The 24,444-nt window shown below is 39.4% G+C and overlaps 1 protein-coding gene across 1 annotated transcript in view; it reads right to left on the minus strand.

Moving 5' to 3' along the window:
- The window catches only part of LOC307054186 (tumor necrosis factor receptor superfamily member 10A-like), a gene marked incomplete at its 5' end in the record, with an annotated part of 37,385 nt that extends 21,534 nt beyond the window's left edge, over window positions 1–15,851 (minus strand). The window contains one exon of the mRNA XM_079705771.1: window positions 15,672–15,851. Within this exon, the coding sequence (XP_079561897.1) occupies window positions 15,672–15,851 (180 nt within the window). The remainder of the gene's footprint in view (window positions 1–15,671) is intronic.
- Window positions 15,852–24,444: the final 8,593 nt, after the last annotated feature.

Consider the following 24,444-nt stretch of genomic DNA (forward strand, 5'->3'; position numbering starts at 1 on the left):
GAGAGATTTCTTCTAGGAACATTTATGTATTATCTGATTGTTGCAATAATGGGACATTTATTTTCTACAATATGTACACACAAATTTTGATGAGACTTATTTGAGAACTGTTGCTAACAACATTCCTGTTCATCTTAAATTCCCAAAAGAGAGGAGAAAATTAAATGCATGGTGAGTGTTGAAGGGGTTTTAGGTTCTCCATGAGGAAGGTGACCTAGGATCCTCCAGAACTTCTTCTGCCTGGATTATTGGCCAGCTAGAAGAATCAGAACCACGCAAGTGTAGAGAGCACCTCACTGGAGCCAGTGGGCATGAGTTCACCCACTGCCTCCTACCTCTGGCCCTTTCAGGCCTGCCTGGTGGTCAGGGTCTGAACAGCCTTTGTGGGTGCTGTAGGAGCACTGCTGAGTGCTTTGGCCTCGGAGGAACTCTCATGACGTTCCTGCGTATGCTGAATGTCACCATCACTAGGCCCCCTAGTGCCTGCGTGACACAGGGAGTATGTGGAGAGAGAAGGAGTCTGGTTGGAGATTTAGTGGACGGAGGATGCAACTAATAGAAACAAAGAGTGCCATCCTATCCCTTTGTCCACATAATGTAGCCCAATCAGGGGGTGACATCCCATCACCTTGGCATTTTCTTGGTGAGAAGCAAGTCAGATTCTGTCCATACCCACAGGTGGGATTACACAGGGCTGGACTCATTGGTGGTCATCTCAGGGTATGTCTGCCTCATGGATTATTTTAAAATCAGAAGAAAATTTAACACAAAAGTAACCTAGTAATGGATCATTAAAACATGTACAAGACAAGGTACGAGAATAGAAAGGGTTCCAAACTGTAAAGCACAAGTTTGATGAGCTGGTTGTTTTCCTAATGTAACACTGAAATATTGGATATATATTGTGCCTGACTTTTAAAATGAAATAAGAATCCTGCATGTTCTCCCTTAAACATACCTTTGGATATTGTTAAAGATCCCACCTGTTGGCAGTACTGCAATATTCTACATTCTAAATGGCAGTAAGGTAGATTAGGACTTGGGCCCATATGACAGAGAAAAGTGAGCAGATATAGATGGAAGATGTTAAGTGTAAAGTTAATGATCAGGTATATATATAATTGAATATTTTTCTCCTTTAAATTGATACACTAATTTCAGCACACTTCTTTTCTTTGAATAAGGGAAGTTAGAATAACCATAATGGTAGTAATGATTGAACAACTCACAAGACAGCAGTGGGTGCAGGAAGGGATTTTCCCAGGGAAACCTCAGGAGCCAGGAGATGTATGTCCCTGTCCCAGGGCATACAAGATGGAGGTGAGCTTTGTCTGGGCCACTTCCCTTCCAGGGATCTTCCCGCCCTGTGGTGAGGACATTCCCTCCCTAAGGATGCCCTGATCCCTCTCAAGGTGTGAATACTTTGCCAGGGTCTGTCCTCATCCACCTGCAGGGCCCTGAAGAGCTCTGTGAAGACCTGCCGCTTCCCAGCCCCAGCATGACCCTCTGCCTTCTCAACCCCAGTCTTGCGCCTGACCTTCCTCCAGCATGGGGCTAAATGAGTGCACGGAATCAATTGTGAGGAACCCTGACCATAGCTCCCCAAAAATCTCCAGACCAAAATGAATGAGCTGTTGGTAGGAACCAAAATAGTGCACGTGTGTGTGTATGTGTGCATGCATATGTGCATGTGTGCACATATGTGTGTGTATGTGTGTGTGTGTTTGTGTGTGTGTAGAGGAAAAAATATCTCTACAGCTTAACTCAATATTCCACTTGTTCTAGGGAGTTACCTTAAGAACATGATCAAGAATCTAACTGAAGATATATTTTGAAATATATTCACAAGTTCTTGGCTATCAGGATGCTGGTGATTGAGCTTTGGGGGAGGGGATGGTTGCAGGGCTCCAACATAACAATGGACACTTGCCACCTTGGGAATACAGGTTATCTTCCTCACCTTCAGAGGTGACACCACAGAAGGTTTATTGTCTGTGTTGGGGTGGGGAAGTTGGGGCAAAGGTGAAATTCAGGAGAAAAGGTACAGGGCTGGAGAATGGGAATGCCCTATAGTAAGAGGACACCTAGTACTGGTTTGGAGCAAAAGGGAAGGAGAAAGGGGGATAATTGAGCAGGAGCAGATTGTGGAGGAGGGGGGAGATGGTACTCGAGGACTATGGAAGATTAAAACAGCAGGTTGTGATTTCTGTGGCTTCAGGGTGAGGCTGAGGTACCAATGGGCAGGGGCAGAAAGGCAGCCTCTGGGGGTGGGGGATGCAGCTCTGTACTCAGCACCTTGGTTCTGGGAAGGGAACAGAGGTGGGACCATGGAGCCTTCCAGAAACTCTAAGTGAGAAGGAGAGCTAGGGCCTAAAGTCCAGGGGAGAAGAAATGGGTCTCTGTGAGGTTGCAGGGCTGAGCCACTGGGCCCACTGATGAGGATGCAGAAAGGCCAGCGGGGACAGAAAGGGAAGGTGGCCCAGGAGCTGCAGGAGGCCCCCAGGTGAGGGGTCACAGAATGACCCCAGCAAGCAGGCACCCCCCCCTTCCCAGCAGGTCTCTCAGAGCCGGTCTGCACCTCAAGGGAGCCCAGCAGGCCCAGGTGTGGCCCAGAGACATCACCTGGGGAGGCTGTGGGGAAGCCGGGCCAGGCTGGAGTCCCTCCCCCAGGGGAAGGGCAGGGAGGAGAGGGAGGGAGGAGGGGCTGGATTCCAGCCCCCCAGGAACCTGGTGCCTGGAAATCCAGAGTCAGAGCAGGAGACACACCCATGTAGGGTGAGCCTGAGGCATAAAGGGTAGAAGAAAGGAGCTGGTCACACAGCAAGAAAACACCCCTGCACCTGGGTCACTCAGCACTGCTCCAGAGGAGAGCAGGAGAATGGGGGAGAAAAATACATACACACACTTCTTTTTATTTAAAATTACATATTTTGGTCATGGATTCATAAATATGTAAATATTTTGTAGCTAATGGCCTTTCTTGTATTGTTTGATACTATCGACAAACTCTTCAAAGGGATAATCAACTGCTTCCCTTTCAAGGAGAAGAGATAAACCAGGGACACTGTGATTTCCTAAATCAATTCTTCCACTCCCATGCACATGCAGGGGCTACCTGCCCTGTGTTCTTTTGTCCTATCTTCAAGTTCACTGATCCTTTCTTCTACCTATCAAATGTGCAGTTAAACACCTCTAGTGTGGATTTCTCACTTCAGCTATTTGACTTTTCAGCCCTACAATTTCGTTTTGGTTCCTTTTGATATTTTCTATTTTTATGGACACATTCCCTGCAGTAATCCTCACTTCTTAAGTGTCTGCTCCAGCTTTGACAGCTGTATGCAGCTGAGCAGTTATCACCCAATCAAGACACAGAACATTCCCAGCACCCCACGCAGCTCCCTTCTGCTCCTTCTAGTCCTTTCTCACCCACCCCATCAGGAGACAGGCACTCCATCCCAGGCTATATGTGACTCAAGTGAAGAATATATACGAGGGCACTTTGGAAAATAGAAGTAAAGGTTATACCACAAATGCAAAGGTGCTTTGATCAGTAATAATGTACCATATCAATAATCTAAATAAGGGAATGAAAGCATCTGATAGTCTCCATGGAAGGTGGAAAGACATTTGGTAAAATTAAGCACCAATTTTGAGTTTTTGAAACCATCTCAAAATTGGAGGCTGCATCCACAATGACAAGAATTTCTTCATGAAACCAAGACCCAACTTCATTCTTTTTTTTTTTTTTTTTGCGGTACGCAAGCCTCCCACTGCTTCGGCCCCTCCCATTGTGGAGCACAGGCTCTGGACACGCAGGCTCAGCGGCCATGGCTCACGGGCCCAGCCGCTCCACGGCACGCGAGATCCTCGTGGACCGGGGCACGAACCCACGCCCCCTGCATCGGCAGGCGGACTCCCAACAACTGCGCCACCAGGGAAGCCCCAACCTCATTCTTTTTAAAAAATTTTAATTTAATTTAATTTTTACTGAAGTACAGTTGATTTACGTTGTGTTAATTTCTGCTGTACAGCAAAGTGATTCAGTTATTCATATATATAATTTTTTAATATTCTTTTCCATTATGGTTTATCATAGGATATTGAACATAGTTCTCTGTGCTATACAGTATGACCTTTTATCCCCAACCTTGATCTTAATGGTTAAATACTAAGGGCCTCTCCAAGAAAGTCCATTCAATATGAAAACACCTGCCTTTTCTAAGGATAGTTGAACATTATTCTGAAAACTCTAGCCTATGAAGCATGTTGTGAAAAAAAAAATGAGGCAGATTCTTGGATGGAGCTGGTAAAACAGTCATTATTTTAGATATGACTGTAGAGTTTAAAAATGAATCAGAAAATTTATTACAAGAGGGTCCAACTTACAAAATGCTTTAAATACAAAGAAAACAGCCTTGACAAGAAAATGTAATAATTTATGTGAAGAAAAGCATGAATCTTAATTGAGTTATAATAAAATACAGTTGAACCTTGAACAACACAGATTTCAACTTTGTGAATCCACTTATATGTGGACTTTTTCAAAACATATACAGCCAGCTCTCCATATTTGCACATTTTGAAATTTCTATCTGTAGTTGGTTGAATCCACAGATGCAAAACCCATGGGTATGGAGGGCTGCCTTTACCATGCCATTTTATATCAGGGACTTGAGCATCTGCAGATTTTGGCATATGTGGGAACTCCTGGAACCAATTTCCTGCAGGTACCGAGGGACAACTGTACTTGACTTGAAATTCTATCTTCATAAGAAATATGTTGAATATTGACAATATCTCAGTTCTTAATAGATTATTTTTTAAATTTTAAGATAAATCTAATAAAAACTTCAATGATTTTTTTGGGGGGGAGTTGGAGGAAATCTTGTGAAACAATTCTAAATTCTGCCTGGGTAAAATTATAAGTTTTTTAAAAGTAAGGAAAAGGTATTTGCTCTGTTACATACTAAAATATATGAGAAAATTTCATTGGGAAGAGTGTATTACATAATATAATGTCTTGCATGTAAAAATATACAGCTATACATATGCATATGCATATATACATGGCATATACATAAAGATTCTGGCAAACAATCACAAGAAATTCCCTCTCTTAGTTACTTGAAATAAAAAGAGCCAGGGGGCTGGGAAAAGAGTGAAAGAGGTCTCACTATTGTCTGAGAACCTTTCTGTACTATTTAAATTTTCTCACTTTGAATGTGTATTGACCTCTTTTTTAAAATATCAAAGTAGTTAATCAGGATGGAGGGATAATTGACCTTTTAAATGTTTGTTTTCTTTCTTTTTTTTTTTTTACATTCACTTTATTAAGTTAAAATGTGTATTGAGCAAGAAAAGAGCAAAAAGGAACTGTCTAGGCAGAAAGAGACCAATGTCTGTATAAACATTTGAACTGTGATCAAGGACAGACCAAAAGCAGAGAGAAATAGGAGAATCCATTGCTAAATGGGGTTGGAAGAACCAGAAAGTGACTCAGAACAATTCAGGGAACACATCATATCAATCACAAAATAAATTCCATTTAGGTTATAGCTATACGCTAAAAAAAATAAAAATTCTCTATGGGATTAGAGAACTTCATCTTATATGGGGTCTCTCTAAGCTTATAAGCAATTAAAAAGTGTTGTATCTACAAATTTCACTAGTCAAAAATGAAAATTTCTGTACACTAAAATATTAAACTAAATAAAATGATAACAAAAAATTAGGAACTTATTGTCTGTATGTGAGAAAATGCACAGGCATGATAGCTTGTCTTCTTGGAAAGACTCTAAGCAGAAAAGACCAAAATCATAAACAAAAATAATGAAAATAAAGAAATGCAAGTTTAAACCGATTAATTTTTTTGTAGTTAGCAAAAATGAAAAAAGGCCCACAACATAAGATCAAAACTACTGAACTATATGAACCAAAACCAGATGCACATGTGCCCACATGAGTGTGTGTATGCAGGTCTATGGTAAAAATATACTTTTGCAGGTTGACCCAGATTCTATTCTTCTAGAAAGCCACCCTACTAACATGATCAGAAAAATATATATGGATTTATTTTCAAATATATTCAATGTAATAATAATTTTGAAAAAAATAAAAAATTCTTAGTGTTATGCAGATTATTACTAAATTATATAAAAACCACACAGTGGAATACTATGCAGCCTTTATTTAATCATTCAACAAACATGGGAGTACCCACTCTGTGCTTGCCTGTCTTAGGTTTTAGGAATATAGCTAGTGAAAACAAGACAGATAATAAGTAGCATAACATCTCACAGAGCTGCCAGTCTACCATAGCCGGGGGCAGGTTCCCTTCCCCTCCATGACCCTGATCTCCCTCCTTCACCACTTCCCCATGGCACAGGAGACCTGACCAGCATCGGCTTTTCCCTGTTTCTACCATGGTCATGGGTAAGCAGAAGGGCTAGGGCACCACAGGCCCATCACACACTCATCAGCACATACTCTGTTGTTTTTCTACTTTCAATTTCATTACTTTCTGCTCTAATCTGTATTATTTCCTTCCTCTGCTTACTTTACCTTTTGTTTGTTCTTCATTTTTCAGTGTCTTACAGTACAATATTGGGTTATTGATTTGAGATCTTTCTTCTTCCTTTAAAGTAGTCATTTACAGCTATAAATTTCTTTCTAAGTTTTCAGCTACTTTAGCTATATCCCGTAAATTTTGGTATGCTGTATCTTCAATCTCATTCATCTCAAAATATTTTCCAATTTCCTTTTTGATGTCTTCTTTGACTAATTGGTTATTTGGGAGTGTGGGCTAATTTTTACATAGCTGTGAACTTCCCCAATTTCTTCCTGTTATTGATTTCTAATTTCATTCCATTGTGGTGGGAGGGTATACTTTCTATTATTTCTCTCCTTTTAAATTTATTGATATTTGTTCTATGAGCTCACATATGGTCTAATCTGGAGAATGTTCCATGTGCACTTGAAAAGAATGTGTATTTTGTTGTGGTTGACTGAAGTACTCTATACATGTCTGCTAGGTCTAGTTGGTTTATAGTATTGTTCAAGTCTACTATTTCCTTGTTGATCTTCTTTCCAGTTCATTATGAACTCTTTTTTTTTTTTTTTTTTTTTTTGCCACACTGTGCAGTGTGTGGGATCTTAGTTCCCTGACAAGGGATTGAACTTGTGCCCCTCGCAGTAGAAGCTCGGAGTTTTAACCACTGGACCACCAGAGAAGTCCCCATTATGAATTCTTATAGATTAAGGAAATTACACTTCTAAGTGTGCTTTGTATTCTGAGTATTTTTTTCTAATTTGTTTTTAACTTTGTCATGATTTCTTCCATGCAGCTTTCTTCTTAATTTTTATATAGTTGACTTTAGGCAAGTTTTATAGTTTCTTGTCATACTGAAGAAGTCTTTCCCCTCTCCAAACTTGTACGAATTTTTTTCTCATATTTTTGCAGTACTTTTTTGTTTCATATATTACAATTAATTCATTGATCCATCTAGTCTTAGTTTTCTAATATAAGAACAGCATAAGGAAGACACTATTATTTTTCGGAAGTCATCCTAGTTGCTCCATCACCATTATTGAATAGTCACTTTTTTTATCATTGATAGGAAGTGTCATCATCATAACATATTATTAAGGAAAGGTTTTGAAAGTTGGTTTTTTTAGAGTATCTTTCATTACTGATAAATATGAATTAGATGAGAATGACAGATAGATCCTGCAGGGAAGAGTGAGGTCACCTGAAGGAGGAAAGCCTGGAGGTGAAGGTCAAGCCTTGGGACATGGGCTCCCAGGTCGTGACAGCTCCTGCAAGTCTTCAGCTCAGTTCCTGGAGAATACCTTTGCATTCCAGAGCACAGAACCCCCTTTCTTTGGGTCACCGTTTGACTCTTTGAGGCTTAAATTTTTTCCTATTGTTTTCTTGCTGGGGCAGATGGCATGAGCTTTATCTGAAGGCTTTTCCCTCCTTATTGTATTACTTCTGTGCCTCTTTGAGTCTTCCATTGACTGGCAGCTCGTTGAGGACAGGGATTAGGACTTTCTTCTCTCAGTTCTAGAGACCCAGGTGGTGCTGTCCAATACAGTAATCATTAGGCCCATGTGGGGATGGAGCACTTCAAATAGCTTCTCTGAATCAAGGTGTGTTGCAAGTGAAAAATACACTCTGAATTTCAAAGACAGTATTTAAAAAAAAAAAAAAAGTATCCCAATGTTTTATATTTCTTATATTTTCCATCTCTTTGTTGAAGCTCTCACTGTGTTCATTCATTCTCCCCAGTTCGGCAAGCTTCTTTGTGACCATGACTTTGAACTCTTTATCAAGGAACTTACTTATCTCCATTTCATTAAGGGATTTTCCCTAAGGTTTTATCTTATTTTGTCATTTGGAACAGATTTCTTTGTTTCTTCATTTCGCTTGACTCTCTGTGTTTGTTTCTATTCAGTAGATGAAACAACCATCTCTCTCCCAGTCTTGAAGGAGTAGCCTTGTGTAGGAAATGAATTTTTTGTTCAGCCCTCCCCCAGCTCTTAGTCATCTCTCAAACTTTTGGGATTGCTGAAGCAGCCTATTATATTTTTTAAGTGTTCCCTGTAGTTGAGCATGTGCCAAGACATGTCCTATCCCAAAGGAGAAGATCTCAGTGCCTAGATTCAGGATGACTGGAAGCCAGCCACACACGCACAAAGAAAATTACAGGCTAATATCCTTGATGAACATAGATGCAAAAATCTTCAACAAAATATTAGAAAACTGAATTCAACAATACCTTAAAAGGACCATGCAACATGATCAAGTGGGATTTATTCTAAGGATGCAAACTATGGTTCAAAATCCACAAATCAGTCAATGTGATACACCACGTTAACAAAATGAAGAATAAAAATCATATGATCATCTCAATAGATGCAGAAAAAGCATCTGACAAAATTCAACATTGATTTATGATAAAATTCTCAACAAAGCAGATATAGAGGGAATAGACCTCAACATAATAAAGGCCATATCTGACAAGGCCACAGCAAACATATTCAATGGTGGAAAGCTAAAATTACCTCTTCTAAGATCAGGAACAAGATAAGAACACTCACTCTTGTCACTTTTATTTAACATAGTATTGGAAGTCCCAGCCAGAGTGATTAGGTAAGAAAAAGGAATAAAAGACATCCAAATTGGAAAGGAGTAAGTAAAATTGTCACATGTCACAGATGACATGATATTATGTATAGAAAATCCTTAAAATGCCATCAAAAAAACTCTTAGAACTAATAAATGAATTCAGTAAAGTTACAGGATACAAAATCAATATGAAAACATCTGGTTGCATTTCTTTACACTAATAACAAACCAGCAGAAAGAGAAATTAAGAAAACAATCTAATTTACAATTGCATCTAAAAAAGAAAATTCCTATGAATACATTTAACCAAGGAGGTCAAAGTCCTGTATATTGAAAACTACATTGAAGAAGACGCAAATCAATGGAAAGATAGTCCATGCCCGTGGATTTAAAGAATCAATACTGTTAAAATGTTCAGACACCTAAAACAATCTACAGTTTCAATGCAATCCCTATCAAAATTTCAATGGCCTTTTTCACAGAAATAGAGCAAAGAATTAAAATTTGTACTGAACCACAGAAGACCCTGAATAGCCAAAGTAATCTTAAGAAAGGAAAGCAAAGCTGGAGGCATCTTGCTTCCTGATTTCAAACTATATTATAAAGCTATTTCAATTAAACAGTATGTTATTGGCATAAAAACAGACACATAAATCAGTGGAATAGAATAGACAGCCCCAAAATAAACCCATGCGTATATGGTCAATTAATTTATGCCAAGAGAGCCAAGAATATACAATAGGGAAAGGACATTCTCTTCAGTAAATGGTGTTGGGAAAACTGGACAGCAACATGCATAAGAATGAAACTGGACCACTATCTTCTACCATACACACAATCAACACAAAGTGGATTAAAGAGTTGAACATAAGAACTGAAACCATAAAACTCCTAGAAAAAAACATAGACAGTAAGCAACTCGACACTGATCTTGGCAATGATTTTTTGAATCTGACACCAAAAGCAAAAGCAACAAAAGCAAATATAAACAAGTGGGACTACAAAGCTTCTGCACAGCAAAGGGAACTGTCAACAAAATGAAAAGGCAACATATTGAATGCGAGAAAACATTTGTAAATCATATATCTGATAAACAGGTAATATCCAAAATACATAAGGAGCTCATACAACTCAATAGCAAACCCCCCCCAAACAATCCAAGTTAAAAATTAGCGGAAGTTCTGAATAGACATTTTTCCAAAGAAGACACACAGATGGCCAACAGGTACATAAAAATATGGTCAACATCATTAATCATCAGGGAAATGCAAATCAAAACCACAATGAGATATTGCCTCACACCTGTTAGAATGGCTATTATCAAAAAGACAAAAAAAGAATAAGCGTTGGGGAGGATGTGAAGAAAAGGGGACCCTTGTGAACTGTTGGTGGGAATGCAAATTTGTGCAACCACCATAGAAAACAGTATGAAGATTTCTCAAAGAATTAAAAATATAACTACTATATGATTCTGCAATTTCACCTCTGTGTATTTATCCAAAGAAAATGAAAACGCTAACTAAAAAAGATATAAGCACCCCATGTTCACTGCAGTATTATTTACAATACTCAAGATATGGACACAACTGAAGTGTCCATTGATGGGTGAATGTATAAAGAAATTGTGGTATATATATATATATATAAACACAGTGGAATATTATTCAGCCATAAAAAATTAAATCTCTCCATGCATGACAACATGGGTGGACCTTGAGGGCATTATGCTTGGTGAAAAAGTCAGACAAAGAAAAATACCATATGATCTCTCCTATATGCAGAATCTAAAAAAAAATTAAAAAAAAAAAAGCTCATAGATACAGAGAACAGACTGATGGTTGCAAGAGGTGGGGTGGGAGTGCAGGATTGGTGAAATGGATGAACTGTTTTTTATGGTTTTGGTTTTCAGTTTAAATAAATTGAATAATATTTTTTATTTTAAAAATTAAATAAATTAAAGATCCTATCTACAAACATAGTCTTATTCTGAGCTACTGTTGGTTAGGATTTAAACATATGAATTTGGTGGTGGGGGAGCACAATTCAGCCCATAACAGGCACGTAGGAAAAATACAAAATCATCTAACATACATGTAAATAAGTAAATAAAATAAAAAGGAAGTTGACAACCTGTCCTCAAAAATAGTCTGTCAATTTCCCACTAAATATCAAGGAGTCACAGAAAAAGATGAAACAGCAATTCAGGATAGGATCTCTGTGCAATAAATGATATCATAGAGACAACTGGAGAAATATGAATGGGGTCTGAGGATTAGCTGATAGTACCCTTTGGATGTTAATTTTCTGATTCTGAAGGCTGCATTTAACTATGGGGGTAGAATGTGCTGGTTTGTTGGAAACCCCCACTGAAGCGTTAAGGGGTGATGTGCATTCTGTCATTGACTTGTTCTCAGATGGTTCAAGGAAATGTGTTTAGTACGGTTTTTGCAATTTTCTGTAATTTGAGAGTGTTTTAAGTCAGGAAGTTAAATTTTAAAAAGAAGATTGAACCAAAAACAAGTTATGCGGAGCCCAGTTTGACTGGCTGGATCCAAATAAAACAAAATGCAGCCCTCTGACACATAAAATTCTTTCAAGAACTTAGAGACAGCTATGCTAATGTGTGTCCCTCTAGTCCTCCCTTTTCCAGGCTGGGCCTCCTCTGAGTTTAGGTAATGGTTGTGTCCTCTTTTTCTGCTCACACAATCCTATTGCCTCCTATGCTCCCAGACTTGCATGCTATGACCTGCTAGATTCACTTAGTTCTAGCAGTTGTTCTCTGCAAATGAATACAGTTGGTTATTTCTTCCTTTCCGATCTTTATGCCTTTCTCCTCTGACTTAGAGCAATGTCCAAGACCTGAGTACAATCACCTTGTACCTGTTTTGCTAAGTAGTATTTTTCAAGGAATTTGTCCATTTTATTCAAGTTGTCGAATTTATCAGCATAAAATTATTATTCATAAGATCCCCTTATTATCCTTTTCATGGCTGCAGAGTTTGTAATAACATCCCATCATTAATTCTTGATATTGGTTTTTTTTTTTTTTGGTTTTCTTTCTTTTAAAATTTGGTTTATTGATTTTATTTTATTCATTTTGTTGATTATTTCAAAGAATCAATGCTTGGTTTGTCAATTCCTTTAACTGTTTGTATTCTATTTCATTGATTTCTACTCATATTATTATTATTTCCTTCTTATTCTTTTGAGTTTAATTTGCACTTATTTTATGGTGATTAATGTGGATCTTCCAGTCACTGATTTTATTTTATTTTTTATTTTTTAAAATTTTACTCCCCATTTCTCCCAACCCCCTATTCTTTTAATAGAAGGAAGGTCTTTAATTGCAAACTACACAGTTTACTCTAAGCACTGCTTTAGCAGCCTTCCACAAATTTCCATGTGGTATATATTCATTATTATTTATTTTGAAATTTTAAAAAATTCTCTTGATTTCATCTAAGAACCATGAATGCTTTGGAGGTATGTCGCTTTAAGTTCAAATTTTGGAGTTTTTTTCTAGAGATCATTCTTGACTAGTAATGTAATTTCATTGAAGTCAGAGAACAGAGTCTATATGATTTCATTGCTTTTAAACTTATTTAGACTTTTAAAAATTGTCCAGAACGTGGTCTATGTTGATGAAAGTACCACGTTCGTCAAAAAAGAAAGAGACTTCATTAGATGTTGCAGTGTGCTCTCTGAATGTCAATTAAGTCAAGGTGGTTGATAGTTTTTTTTTTGGTTCGTTTTTTTTTAAGTTTGTTTTTAATTTGGTCGTGCCGCAGGGCTTCCGGAATCTTAGTTCCCCAACCAGGGAGTGAACAGGTGCCCTCCGCAGTGAAAGCACAGGGCCCTAACCACTGGACTGCGGGAGAATTCCCATGGTGGTTGATAGTGTTACTACCCTTTTTTCGTCTTCATTAAAGGGTGATATGATAGTCCTTTAATTTCATCAGTTTTTGCTTTATGTATTGATATTTTAAAGCTCTACTATTAGGCACATAATATTTATGATTAAGATGTCTTCCTGATGAATTGACATTTTTAACACTACAGATGGTGCCTTTTTAAAAATCTTTGGTAACATCAAGTGAAAACTTGAAATTGACTCCATGGTGCCTTTGGACCTGGGCAGTCCCTCAACAGGACATTCAGTTACCTCTGTTCTGTTCCCAACCTGCCAGTCATATTTCCCACCACCCACATAAATACCCCCTAGAACAGGACAAGGACATCATACCAGCGTTAGTGCAGGCATCTTAGAACCCATGTGCGTTCAGGGGAGGCACGTCTGGAGCTTGCTGAGCAGCCCTGTGCAGGGACAGTTCCGGCCATAGGGAAATGAGGCAGAGACACAAAGATCCCCCGCACCCCCATAAACACCACCAAGGTCACCAAGGTGAAAAGAGCCTGGAGGGGCTGCAAGACAGAGGTGACAATGCTACGGGTGGCAGGGACACTGGTGGACATGGAGTGAAAAGTCCACACGGACAGGAGCACAGACAAGAACGAAGTCAAAGTAAAAGGGGGAGGGGGTGGGCGAGGAGGAGGCTTCCTAGTGTGTAATCCCCACTGCACCCTGTTTCAGGGACCTGGGTGCGGTGGAGATCTGAGGCTTTGCCGACCCACAGACGTGTGTGTCTGTGGGGGCGGGGTGTGTGTGTGAGAGAGAGAGAGACAGAGACAGAGACAGAGACAGAGGAGGGAGACAGGAGGGCGGCACTGGAGCAGCAGCGTGGGACAAAAGAGAGAAGGAAACGAGGGAACTTCCCTGGTAGGCCAGTGGTTATGACTCCCCGCTTCCCCTGCAGGAGTAAAGGGTTTGATCCCTGGTCAGGAAACTAAGATCCCACATGCTGCCGGCATGGCAAAAAAAAAAGAGGGAGGAAATGAGAAGGAAGGAGGAGATGTGGAAGTGTGTTAATGTTGAGTCCTGTGTAGACTCTACTGACCCTGCTCTGCCCAGAGATGAATCATGAGCAGGGATTTCCCTCTCCTGCTTCCCGCCCCCGTCGCTTCCCACCCTACCCCCCCCCCCCCACCGGCCCCCCTTAGACTGCAGAACAGTCTAGTTTGATCTTCACTCTCTCTTTTTCCTGTTAAGAGTCAACCAAACAAACACTACTCTTTGCTTGCCGGGACAAACACACCCTAAAGCTGCACCGTTACTCTTTTTTTTTTTTTTTTTAAGATTCTTTAAATTCTCTAGTGCTTTACAATTTTCAAACGTTTCACACACGTGATTTCATATAATCCCATAACAACCCTTCTTTTCCCCTTATCCCTATGTTGCCCCTCCCTGCTTCCCTCTCCCCACTGGTAACCACCACGTTGTTCTCTATACGCGTGAGTCTGGTTCTTTTACTCTTAACCTGAGCAGCTGTGACATAGTGCGTCAGACTTGTTCTCAAGGTCTTCTTGTGGTCTGAGGTCTGTTTCTTCTGAGATTTTTGTGGGTTTGGATGGTTGTTGTACCGGTAAAAAGACAAGCTACGTTAACACTAAAGCCTTCCGCCTCCTAGCTCAGGGCAGCCATTAAATAGTTTTTCCAGGATGCACACCTTACCTGTTTCGATCTCAAAATGGAAATCAAAATAAAAGCTTCACACCCTTTCCTCCTAAACTAAAGACACAGCCCCTGGGGTCAGCTGTATGATTACTGGTGGTTTACCCTGTAAGCCCTGTATGTTGCTGTGGAAGAAAATGCCCGGAAGGAATTTGGCAAATTGCTCACAGCAGCCAAGAAGGGGTGCTGAATGCAAGGGAGGATGGGAAAGCTACTTATCTGTAAAAATCAATGGGAAGAATAGATGCAATGAGCATGTTTTAGAATTTAAACAGAGGCATAAAAGAGGGGAGGGGAGGGGCGAGGGGAGGGCGAGGGGAGGGGAGGGGAGGGGAGAGGAGGGGAGGGGGGAGGGGAGGGGGAGGGGAGGGGAGGGGCGAGGAGGGGAGGGGGAGGGGAGGGGGGAGGGGGAGGGGAGGGGGAGGGGAGGGGAGGGGAGGGGAGGTGGAGAGGGGAGGGGGAGGGGAGGGGGGAGGGGAGGGGAGAGGGGAGGGGAGGGGAGGGGCGAGGAGGGGAGGGGGAGAGGGGAGGGGGGAGGGGGGAGGGGAGGGGAGGGGAGGGGAGGGGAGGGGAGGGGAGGGGAGGGGAGGGCAGAGGGGAGGGAGGAAGCTGGGAAGGAAAGGAAGGGAGAGGGAGGAGAGAGGGGGTGCGAAGTGGAGTATGGTAATGAGAGGGAAGGGCCGGGCCACATCAAGGCTTGCTAAGGAGTTTTCAACTCTTCTCTCTGGAATTTACTTCTGGGGCAGCCAGACAAGCCTAGGAACGCGGGCTTTTCTCCTTCTGGGCCCCGGTCGATCCTGCCGGGTCATGACTCTGCTCCTTCTCCCGACTCTGCCCACTGTTGGTCCCGTTCAGACAACCCGGGCCGCAGGTGACTCGGGCAGGCACCCCACCGTGTCCCCCACGCCCCGCCCCCCCCCCTTCCCCGGCCGCCAGACGCGCCTTCCGGAGCCAGGACCCGCGATAGGGACTCACCGACAGCAGGACACCCAAAAGGACGAAGATGAGAGCCCTGGGGCCCCGGAACGGAGGCCTGGGACTAGGAACCGAGGCCCGGGAGCCCGAGGCGGCCGGCGCGCTATGTCCCCGCTGCCTCGTGCGGTCGGGGAGCGCTCGCTGTTCAGGTCGCCGCGCGGTGACAGCCGGCAGAGCCATCAGGGATCGAGAGTGTCTTTTGCGGAACGCGGGAAAGTCCGCTTCTGATTGCTAGTTGCTGGAAATCTGCGGGATGCCTCAGTCCCGACCCACTGCTCTCGCGGGTTTGGAGTGAATGAAGGGAGCGGGTGGCCCCGCCTAGTCTTACGCTGGTATTGCGTAGTCAGTGCCGGGCGAATAAGAAGCTCCGTCTTCCTCTGAACTGGAAAAAACACAGAGTAGGCGTTAAAAACCCTTCCTGAAGCGGGTCCTTTACCAGGGCCAACGACGCTCTCTGAGCTACCGCTCTGGGCTTCTGACCACAGCCTTCTGCTCACTCTCAGCTTCTGCTCCTTCCACCCTCATTGGCAGGGTGGGTGCATGGATATCACTGCCTTCAGAGTCACTTTGCAGCTCTGTCCCAGTGCCAAGCTTCTGAGCCAGAGGCTTGATCTTAACATCTCAGTAACCAGGTGCTTGGCTGCAGCAGACACTCAATGAACACGTGGGTGGACAGAATGAGGGTCGCGGAGGCAGCAAGCGGTGGATCTGAATTCAGGTCACCATTGGGCTCCCGACCTCCCCCATCACCACCTTGCATGTTCCCGTAATTCCAGGTCTGTCATCTGACTTTCGCACTCAGGACTTCATGCCATCTCTTCTTAACCCTGCTGCTCCTGCAGTCAGGCAAGCTGGAGGAATCCACTTTATTAAGCCTTTCTTCGGGGTTTTCCTTCTCTGTAGATTCTTTAAAGCCCTTGGGAAACAAAACTGCTGGAGACTAATTGGCACGTGAAACCAAATGGGCCAAGACGGGGGTCCCTAGGTGGGTCAGGCCCTTCCAGCTGTCCCTACACACTGGGCACTCTGCTGGGCCCAAGTTATGTGGAGTCCAGTATTCAGAAAGCGGCACAAGGCTAGGTCCTGCTCACAGGGTGACTGAAGGGCTGGGGACTGCGTAGGAGAGAAGGGAACCTGGGAGCCTCCAGGTCCACCCCTTGTATCAGTTTTGTGAGGCCAGGGTAGTAGGAATTAAAATTCATTTTTCTCCATATGTTTCTCCAGTTGTTGCAACATCATTTATTGAAAAGACTCTCTTTTCCCATTGAATATTATTACTGCCTTTGTTGAAATTCAATTGATTATATATATGTTCCATTTCTGGACTCTGTATTCTCTTCCATGGATCTATTAATTTTCTACCTTATGCCAATACCATGTTGTCTTGATTACTGTAGCTCTATACAGTGTTGAAATCAGGTAGTTTAAGTCCTCCAACCGTTTTTTTTTTCCTGGAATTTTTTGCATTTCCATATAAGTTTTACATAAATTAAAATATTCAATTCAAAAATCCTCTTGTGAGACCTACTAGAGAATGGACTTGAGGACACGGGGAGGGGGAAGGGTAAGCTGGGTCGCAGTGAGAGAGTGGCATGGACTTACATATACTACCAAATGTAAAATAGTTAGCTAGTGGGAAGCGGCTGCATAGCACAGGGAGATCAGCTCGGTGCTTTGTGACCACCTAGAGGGGTGCGATATGATAGGGAGGGTGGGAGGGAGGGAGACACAAGAGAGAAGAGATATGGGGATACATGTATATGTATAGCTGATTCACTTTGTTATAAAGCAGAAACTAACACACCATTGTAAAGCAATTATACTCCAATAAAGATGTTAAAAAAAATAAAATCCTGCTATGATTTTAAGTGGCATTGCATTGAATGTGGTGATTGATGAGAATTGACATTTTAACAATATTGTTCTCCAATCAATGAGATGGTTTTGTTTTAGATCTTTCTTACTTTATCTTGACAATATTTTGTAAGCTTTCTGTGTACAAATTGTACACATCTTTTGTAAATGTATTCCCAAATGTTTTTGATGCTATTTTCAGTGGAATTGGTTTAGATTATTTTATTTTCAAATTGTTTTTGTGCTGATGTTTAGAAACACAACTGATTTTTCTGCATTGATCGTGTATCCTATGATATTACTAAATTTATACATTTCTAGTTGTTTTGTAGATTGTTTAGGATTTTCTACATAAGCAATCATATTGTCTGCAACTAAACGAGTCTTACTTCTCCTTTTCCAGTCTTTATTCCTTTTGTCTTTCTTGCTTAATTGCCCTGGCTAGGACTTCCAGTACAATGTTAAATAGAAATGGTGAAAACAGAATTGCTTGTTTTACTCTTAATTTTAGAGGGAAAGCATCCAAAATGTCACTGTTACATATGAGGTTAGTTGTAGCGTTTTCATAGTACCATTTATCAGATTAATTAACTTCCGTTCCAAGTTTGGTATAAATTTTTATCATGAATGAGTTTTGAATTTTGTCAAATGATATTTTTCTACATCTATTGAGATGATCATATGGCTTTTCTCCTTTATTAAAATGATGAATCAAATCGATGGACTTTAATATGTTAAACCTACCTTAAATTTTTGGGCTAAATTTCACTTGTCATGATGTATTGTCCTTTTCACATATTTGCTAGATTTGATTTGCTAACACTTTTCTTAAGGATTTTTTGTGTCTGTATTCATGAGAGATAATAGTCTATAATTTTCTCCTTCTATGATGTCTTTGTAAGGTTTTGGTATCAGTCTCAAGCTGGCCTTATAAAATAAGCTCAATTTTCTTGAGACTTTTATAAGATTGGTATTATTTCTTCTGTAAGGGTTTGATAGCATTCACCAATAACACCACCTGGACCCGAAGGCTATCCGTTGTTGTTTTTGTTTGAGTATGTGTGTGGTTTTTGATAATAAATTCAAATATTTTTCATAGATATAGTGCTATTCAGATTTTCTATTTGTTCATGTATTTGTTTTGGCAAGTGACGTTTTTCAAGGAATTTGTCTCTTTTATCTAAGCTGTCAAATATACTGGCATAAAGTTGTTCACACTATTCTCTTATTATCTTTAATGATCATAGTGATATCCTATTATTCTGACTTTGGTAATTTGAGTTCTCTCTCTTTTTCTTGATGAATTTTGCTAGGGATTTATAAACGTTATTAATCTTTTCAAATAACTATGTGATCTACATTAACTTTCTTTCTTTTTCAGCTTCATTTTCTGTTTCTATTTCATAGATTTCTTCTCTTTGTTTTTATCTTTCTTCTACTTATGTTTATTTTGACTTTGTCTAGCTTCTCAAATAGCAAACAAGATCATTGATTTTAACCTTCTCTTATTTACAAATATAAACATTTACACTCTCTAACCCTTGCTCTAGCTGCTTCCCATAAATTTTGATATGTTGCAGTATCATTATCATTCAGCTTGAAATATTTTCTAATTTATGTGTAGTTTCTCCTTTGATTCATGGATTATTTAGAAGTATGCTCTTTAAATTCCAGATATGGAAGTTTTAAAAAAATATCTTATTGTTTTTGGTTTCTAATTCAATTCCTTTGCAAACAGAAAACATACTCTGGTACAATTTCAAACCTTTTAAATTTATCGAAACTTGTTTTATGGCCCAGAATATGATCTACCTTTGTGAATATACCATGTGCATTCAAAAGGAATGAGTATTCTACAGTTGTTGGGTATAGTGCTCTATAAATGTTAATTAGGTCAAAGTAGCTGAGGAATTTTTCAGAACTTCGATGACTTTACTGATTTTTTTTCTCACTAATTGTTCTATGAGTTGTTGAGCAAAGGGTGTTAAAAATTTCTACAACTGTAGATTTGTCTATTTCTCCCACTAATCATGTCCATTTCTGCTTCAAGTCTTTAAAGCTCTGTTATTAGGTATACACATATTTTTGAGCATTATGTAATTCTGATGCACTGACTCTTTTATCATTATGCATCTCTCTTTATCTTTGCTAATATGCCTAATATTGAATCTACTTTGTTTGAAATAATGAGAGGCACACCGGCTTTCTTATACTTACTGGTTGCATTGTATGCCTTTTCCCATCTTTTACTTTCATTCTATCTGGAATCAGGAATTTGGGATTAAAATATCCACACTACTATATATAAAGTAGATAACTAACAAGGACCTAATGTACAGCACAGGGAACTATACTCAAACTCTTGTAATAACCTATAATGGAATAGAATGTAAAAAAATAATATGCATGTATATTTGTTAAAAAAAAATAAAGTCCCTTTGCTTTAGACAGCTTATAATTTCAGCTGGCTTTTTTTCCAGTTGGAGGATCTCAGCCTTATAACTGGAATGTTTATTCTAGTTACATTTATCGTTGCAGCCTTATTTGGAATATAGGATCTGCCACAATTTCTTCATTTTGCCCTTGTTTTTAAAAAATATTTTCACTGGATATAAATGAATCATGACTCAGCAGGTTTCTTTCACAGCTTCAAAGATTCTGAGCTCCACTGTTTAAGTCAGTTGTCATTCAGTGGTCTTACAAATGCAAAAAAAAACTTTTTTCATGCACAAAGCCACTGACTATGCTGTGCCCAGGTGGTGTCTTCTTTATTTTTATCTTTCTTTGGCATTTTCTGAGCTTTTTGAATTTGTAACTTGGTGTTTTGCACTACACTTGAGAAAATTACAGCCATTTTTTTTCTCATTTGTTCAGCCATTTCTTTTCAGTCTCCAATTCCAAATATATTCCATGGTATTGTCCCAAGGGTCACCAAGACTCTGTTCCTTATTTCCTTTCAATTTTTTTTTAACCTCTGCTCTTCAGATGGAATGGTTTCTATCAAATCTCTCTTCAAGTTCACTCATTCTTTTTTCTGCAGTGTTCAAACTCTGTTAATAACATTCAAGTGAATTTATTTCAGATAATGGAATTTTCAGCTCGAGAATTTCCTTTTGGTTCTTGTTTTATAGTCATCACTTGTATGCTGAGATATCCTACCTTCCATTCATTTTAATAATATTTTCTATAAACCAAACATATATTTTAAATCTCCATAAAAGAGACTCTATCATGAATTAGAGTTAAGAACCACTGGAAGACATAAATTTTACCTGGAAGGAAGAGATATGTAATGGGAAGTATCAGTAGTAGACAATGTGAAAATGTTTTTTAGCCCCTGCATACTTAATTTTATAACTATTTATTGAGAATTGATTATGTACCACACATAACACATACAAAGATTAAAATATGCAGTACCTCCTCCAAGAGACTTGCAATCTAGTAAGGTTACAGTAAAACAATTGTAATAAAGTGTGGTATTGACAGGACATATTAAAAATGTTCACATCACCAAGGACTTGTATTTTTACTTTGGAGGGAAAAAACCTTGGGATAATCAGGAGAAAGAAGGTAGAGGAGGAGAAGAGAAAGGAAGAAAAATGAATAGAGAAGAATAAATAAATACCTTATTTACAAGGAAGGCTTAAGGGAAACCCAAAGATGACAGAGAATAGATAAACAAGCACAACAGATGAAATTATAGCCTCTGACAGCAACAGCTATGGCAAATAGTAAACACATTCTAACTCCTAGCCAGACAAAAATACAACCTCACACTAAAGGCCTACTTAGCTCAGTTCTTTTAACAGGTACATCATGTCCAGCTTTCAACAAAAAATTACATGGCATACTAAAAGAAAAAAAAAAAAACCCATAGAGTTTTAAGAGTTAGAGCCAGTACCAGAATAAGACACGGATATGGGGGAGATGTTGGAATTATCACACCAGGAATTTAAAACAACTATGAACAATATACTAATGATTCTAATAGAAAAGTGGACAACATTCAAGAACAGATAGGAAATGTAAGCAAGGAGATGGAAACTTCAAGAAAAAATTTAAAAGAAATGCTAGAAACAAACAAACAAAAAACCCTCCACTGTAACAGAAATGAAGAATGCTTTTCATGTGCTCATGAATAGACTGGGCATGACCAAGGAAAGAATCAGTGAGCTTGAATCAATGTCAACAGAAAGTTAGAAGACCAAAGTGCAAAGAGAAAAAAAAAGAACAAAAAGGGCAGAATAGAATATTCAAGAAGTGGGACAATTAAAAAAGGAGTAACATATACATAAGAGGAATACTGGAAGGAAAAGAAAAGGAAAAGGAAAAGAAGAAATATTTGAAGCAATAATGACTTCAAATTTCCCAAAATTAATGACAGACACCAAACTAGCAGAACACAGAGCAGGATAAATACCCCAAAAATTCTATACATAGGCATATCATTCTCAAGCTGCAGAATACCAAAGAAAAATAGAAAATCTTAAAAGAGGCCTGAGGGAAGAAGTACCTTACCTATAGAGGAAGAAGAATAAGAATTATATTGAGCTTTTCTTCAGTAACCATGAAAGCAAGAAGGAAGTGGGGTAAAATATTTAAAATGTGAAAGGAAAAAAATCCCACCAACGTAGATTTCTGTATCAAGCAAAATTATCCTTCAAAAGTAAAAGAGAAATAACAACTTTCTCAGACAAAAAAAAAAAATTGAGGAAGCTTGTTGCTAGTAGACCTGCCTTGCAATATACGTTTTAAAAAAGTTTTTTTTTCAGAAAGAAGGAAAATGATATAGGTCAGAAACTCAGATTTGCATAAAGGAAGAGCTTTAGAGAAGGAATAAAACAAGGCAAATTAAAATCTTTTCTTTTACTTCTTTTTTTGTATAAATACCTTTCAATTTATTTAGATCTTTGTTATTGTTTTAATATTTATTTATTTATTTGGTTGCTCTGGGTCTTAGTTGTGGCTCACAGGCTCCTTAGTTGTGGCATGCGAACTCTTAGTTGCGGCATGCAGGTGGGATCTAGTTCCGTGACCAGGGATTGAACTCAGGCCCCCTCCGTTGGGAGCATGGAGTCTTAACCACTGTGCCACCAGGGAAGTCCCTACTTCTTATTTTTTTTTGAAAGAAAAGTTTTACATTCAGCTGTTCTTTATTGAACACTGACTATGGACCAGTAACTATTTAGACTCTGCACACCCAGGGAGAACAACAACAACAACAAAAGACTGTCATCATGCAGCTTATCCACTAGTAAATATAATTATAATACACTTTCTGATTCTGCAGTGACAACTGTTTTTTAGTTATATTGCTATAAAATTTAACTACCTCATTCAGATTAGAGACAAACTATATTCTAAGGTTACTTATTCTTATTTGATCTAACAGATAACAGTTTGTTCAAAATAATTCTAGCAAAGATGTATCTAGTGATTGTAACTTCTTGATAAGTGAAATGAATGAAAGCAGTGTTATAAGGGTTGGGAGGAAGGAATTGGGATGACACTGCTATAGGGTACTTGCACTACCTGTGAAGTGATATAGTGTTGTTAGAAAAAGGACTTGGATTAAGGTTTTTTTTTTTTTTTTTTTGGCTGCATTGGGTCTTCGTTGCTGCGCTCGGGCTTTCTCTAGCTGCGGCAAGCAGGGGCTACTCTTCGTTGCAGTGCGCGGGCTTCTCATTGCAGTGGCTTCTCTTGTTGCAGAGCATGGGTTCTAGGCCCACGGGCTTCAGTAGTTGCGGCACTCAGTCTCAGTAGCTGTGGCTCACGGGCTATAGAGCTCAGGCTCAGTAGTTGTGGCGCATGGGCTTAGTTGCTCCACGGCATGTGGGATCTTCCCGGACCAGGGCTTGAACCCGTGTCCCAAGCATTGGCAGGCGGATTATTAACCACTGTGTCATCAGGGAAGTCCAGCTGGATTCGTTTTAAGTGCATATTGTAAACCAAAGGACAACTACTCAGAAAGTTTTAAAAAAAATGTAAAACTTATATGCTAACAGAGGTTAAAAATGAAATCATATAAAATGTTCAGTTAAACCCATAGAAGCCAGAAAAAGTGGAAGTCAATACAAGAAACAAAGAACAAGGCAATGAATAGAGAATAGTAACAAATATCATAGATATATAATTCAACTATATAAATAATAATTAAAAACATCAGTGGTCTAAATACCCCAACTAAAAGACAGAGACTGACAGAGTGGATAAAAACAAACAACACTCAACTGTATGATGTCTGCAAAAAAAGAAAAGAAAAGAAAAAAAGCGATGTAGACACAGATAGACAAAAAGTAAAGCTGTAGAGAAAAATATACTAACATTAAAACTAGAACGGTGGAATGCCTATATTAATTTCAGACAAAGCAGACTTTGGAGTAAGGAAAATCATCAGGGATAAAGAGGGGCAACATACAATGAAAAAAAAAAGTCAGTTCTCCAAGAAAACTTAGCAATCCTTAATGTGAATGCACCTAACAACAGAGTGTCAAAATATACGTGAGGCAAAAATGGACCGAAATGCAAGGAGAAATAAATGAATCTACTATTATAGCTGAAGACTTCAGCAGCCTCTATCAGTAACAGACAGATCCATCAGGCAGAGAATCAGTAAGGACCTAGCTGAGCTCAACAACACCATTAATCAACTGCATCTAATTGACATCTATAGTCTACTTTATCCAACAGTAGCAGAATACACATTCTTATCAAGCTGACATGGAACATTCACCAAGATAGATCACATTCTGGGCCATAAAACACCCCTTACCAAGTTTTAAGAAATAAAAATCCTACAATGTCTGCTCTCAAACCACAATGGAATAAAACTATAGAAATCTATAACAGAAACATCTAGAAAATCCCCAGATACTTGGAAATTAAACAATAATTGCTAAACCACACATGGTCGAAT

The sequence above is a fragment of the Hyperoodon ampullatus genome (assembly GCF_949752795.1).
Source record: "Hyperoodon ampullatus genome assembly, chromosome: 6".
In the NCBI taxonomy this organism is placed as follows: domain Eukaryota; kingdom Metazoa; phylum Chordata; class Mammalia; order Artiodactyla; family Ziphiidae; genus Hyperoodon; species Hyperoodon ampullatus.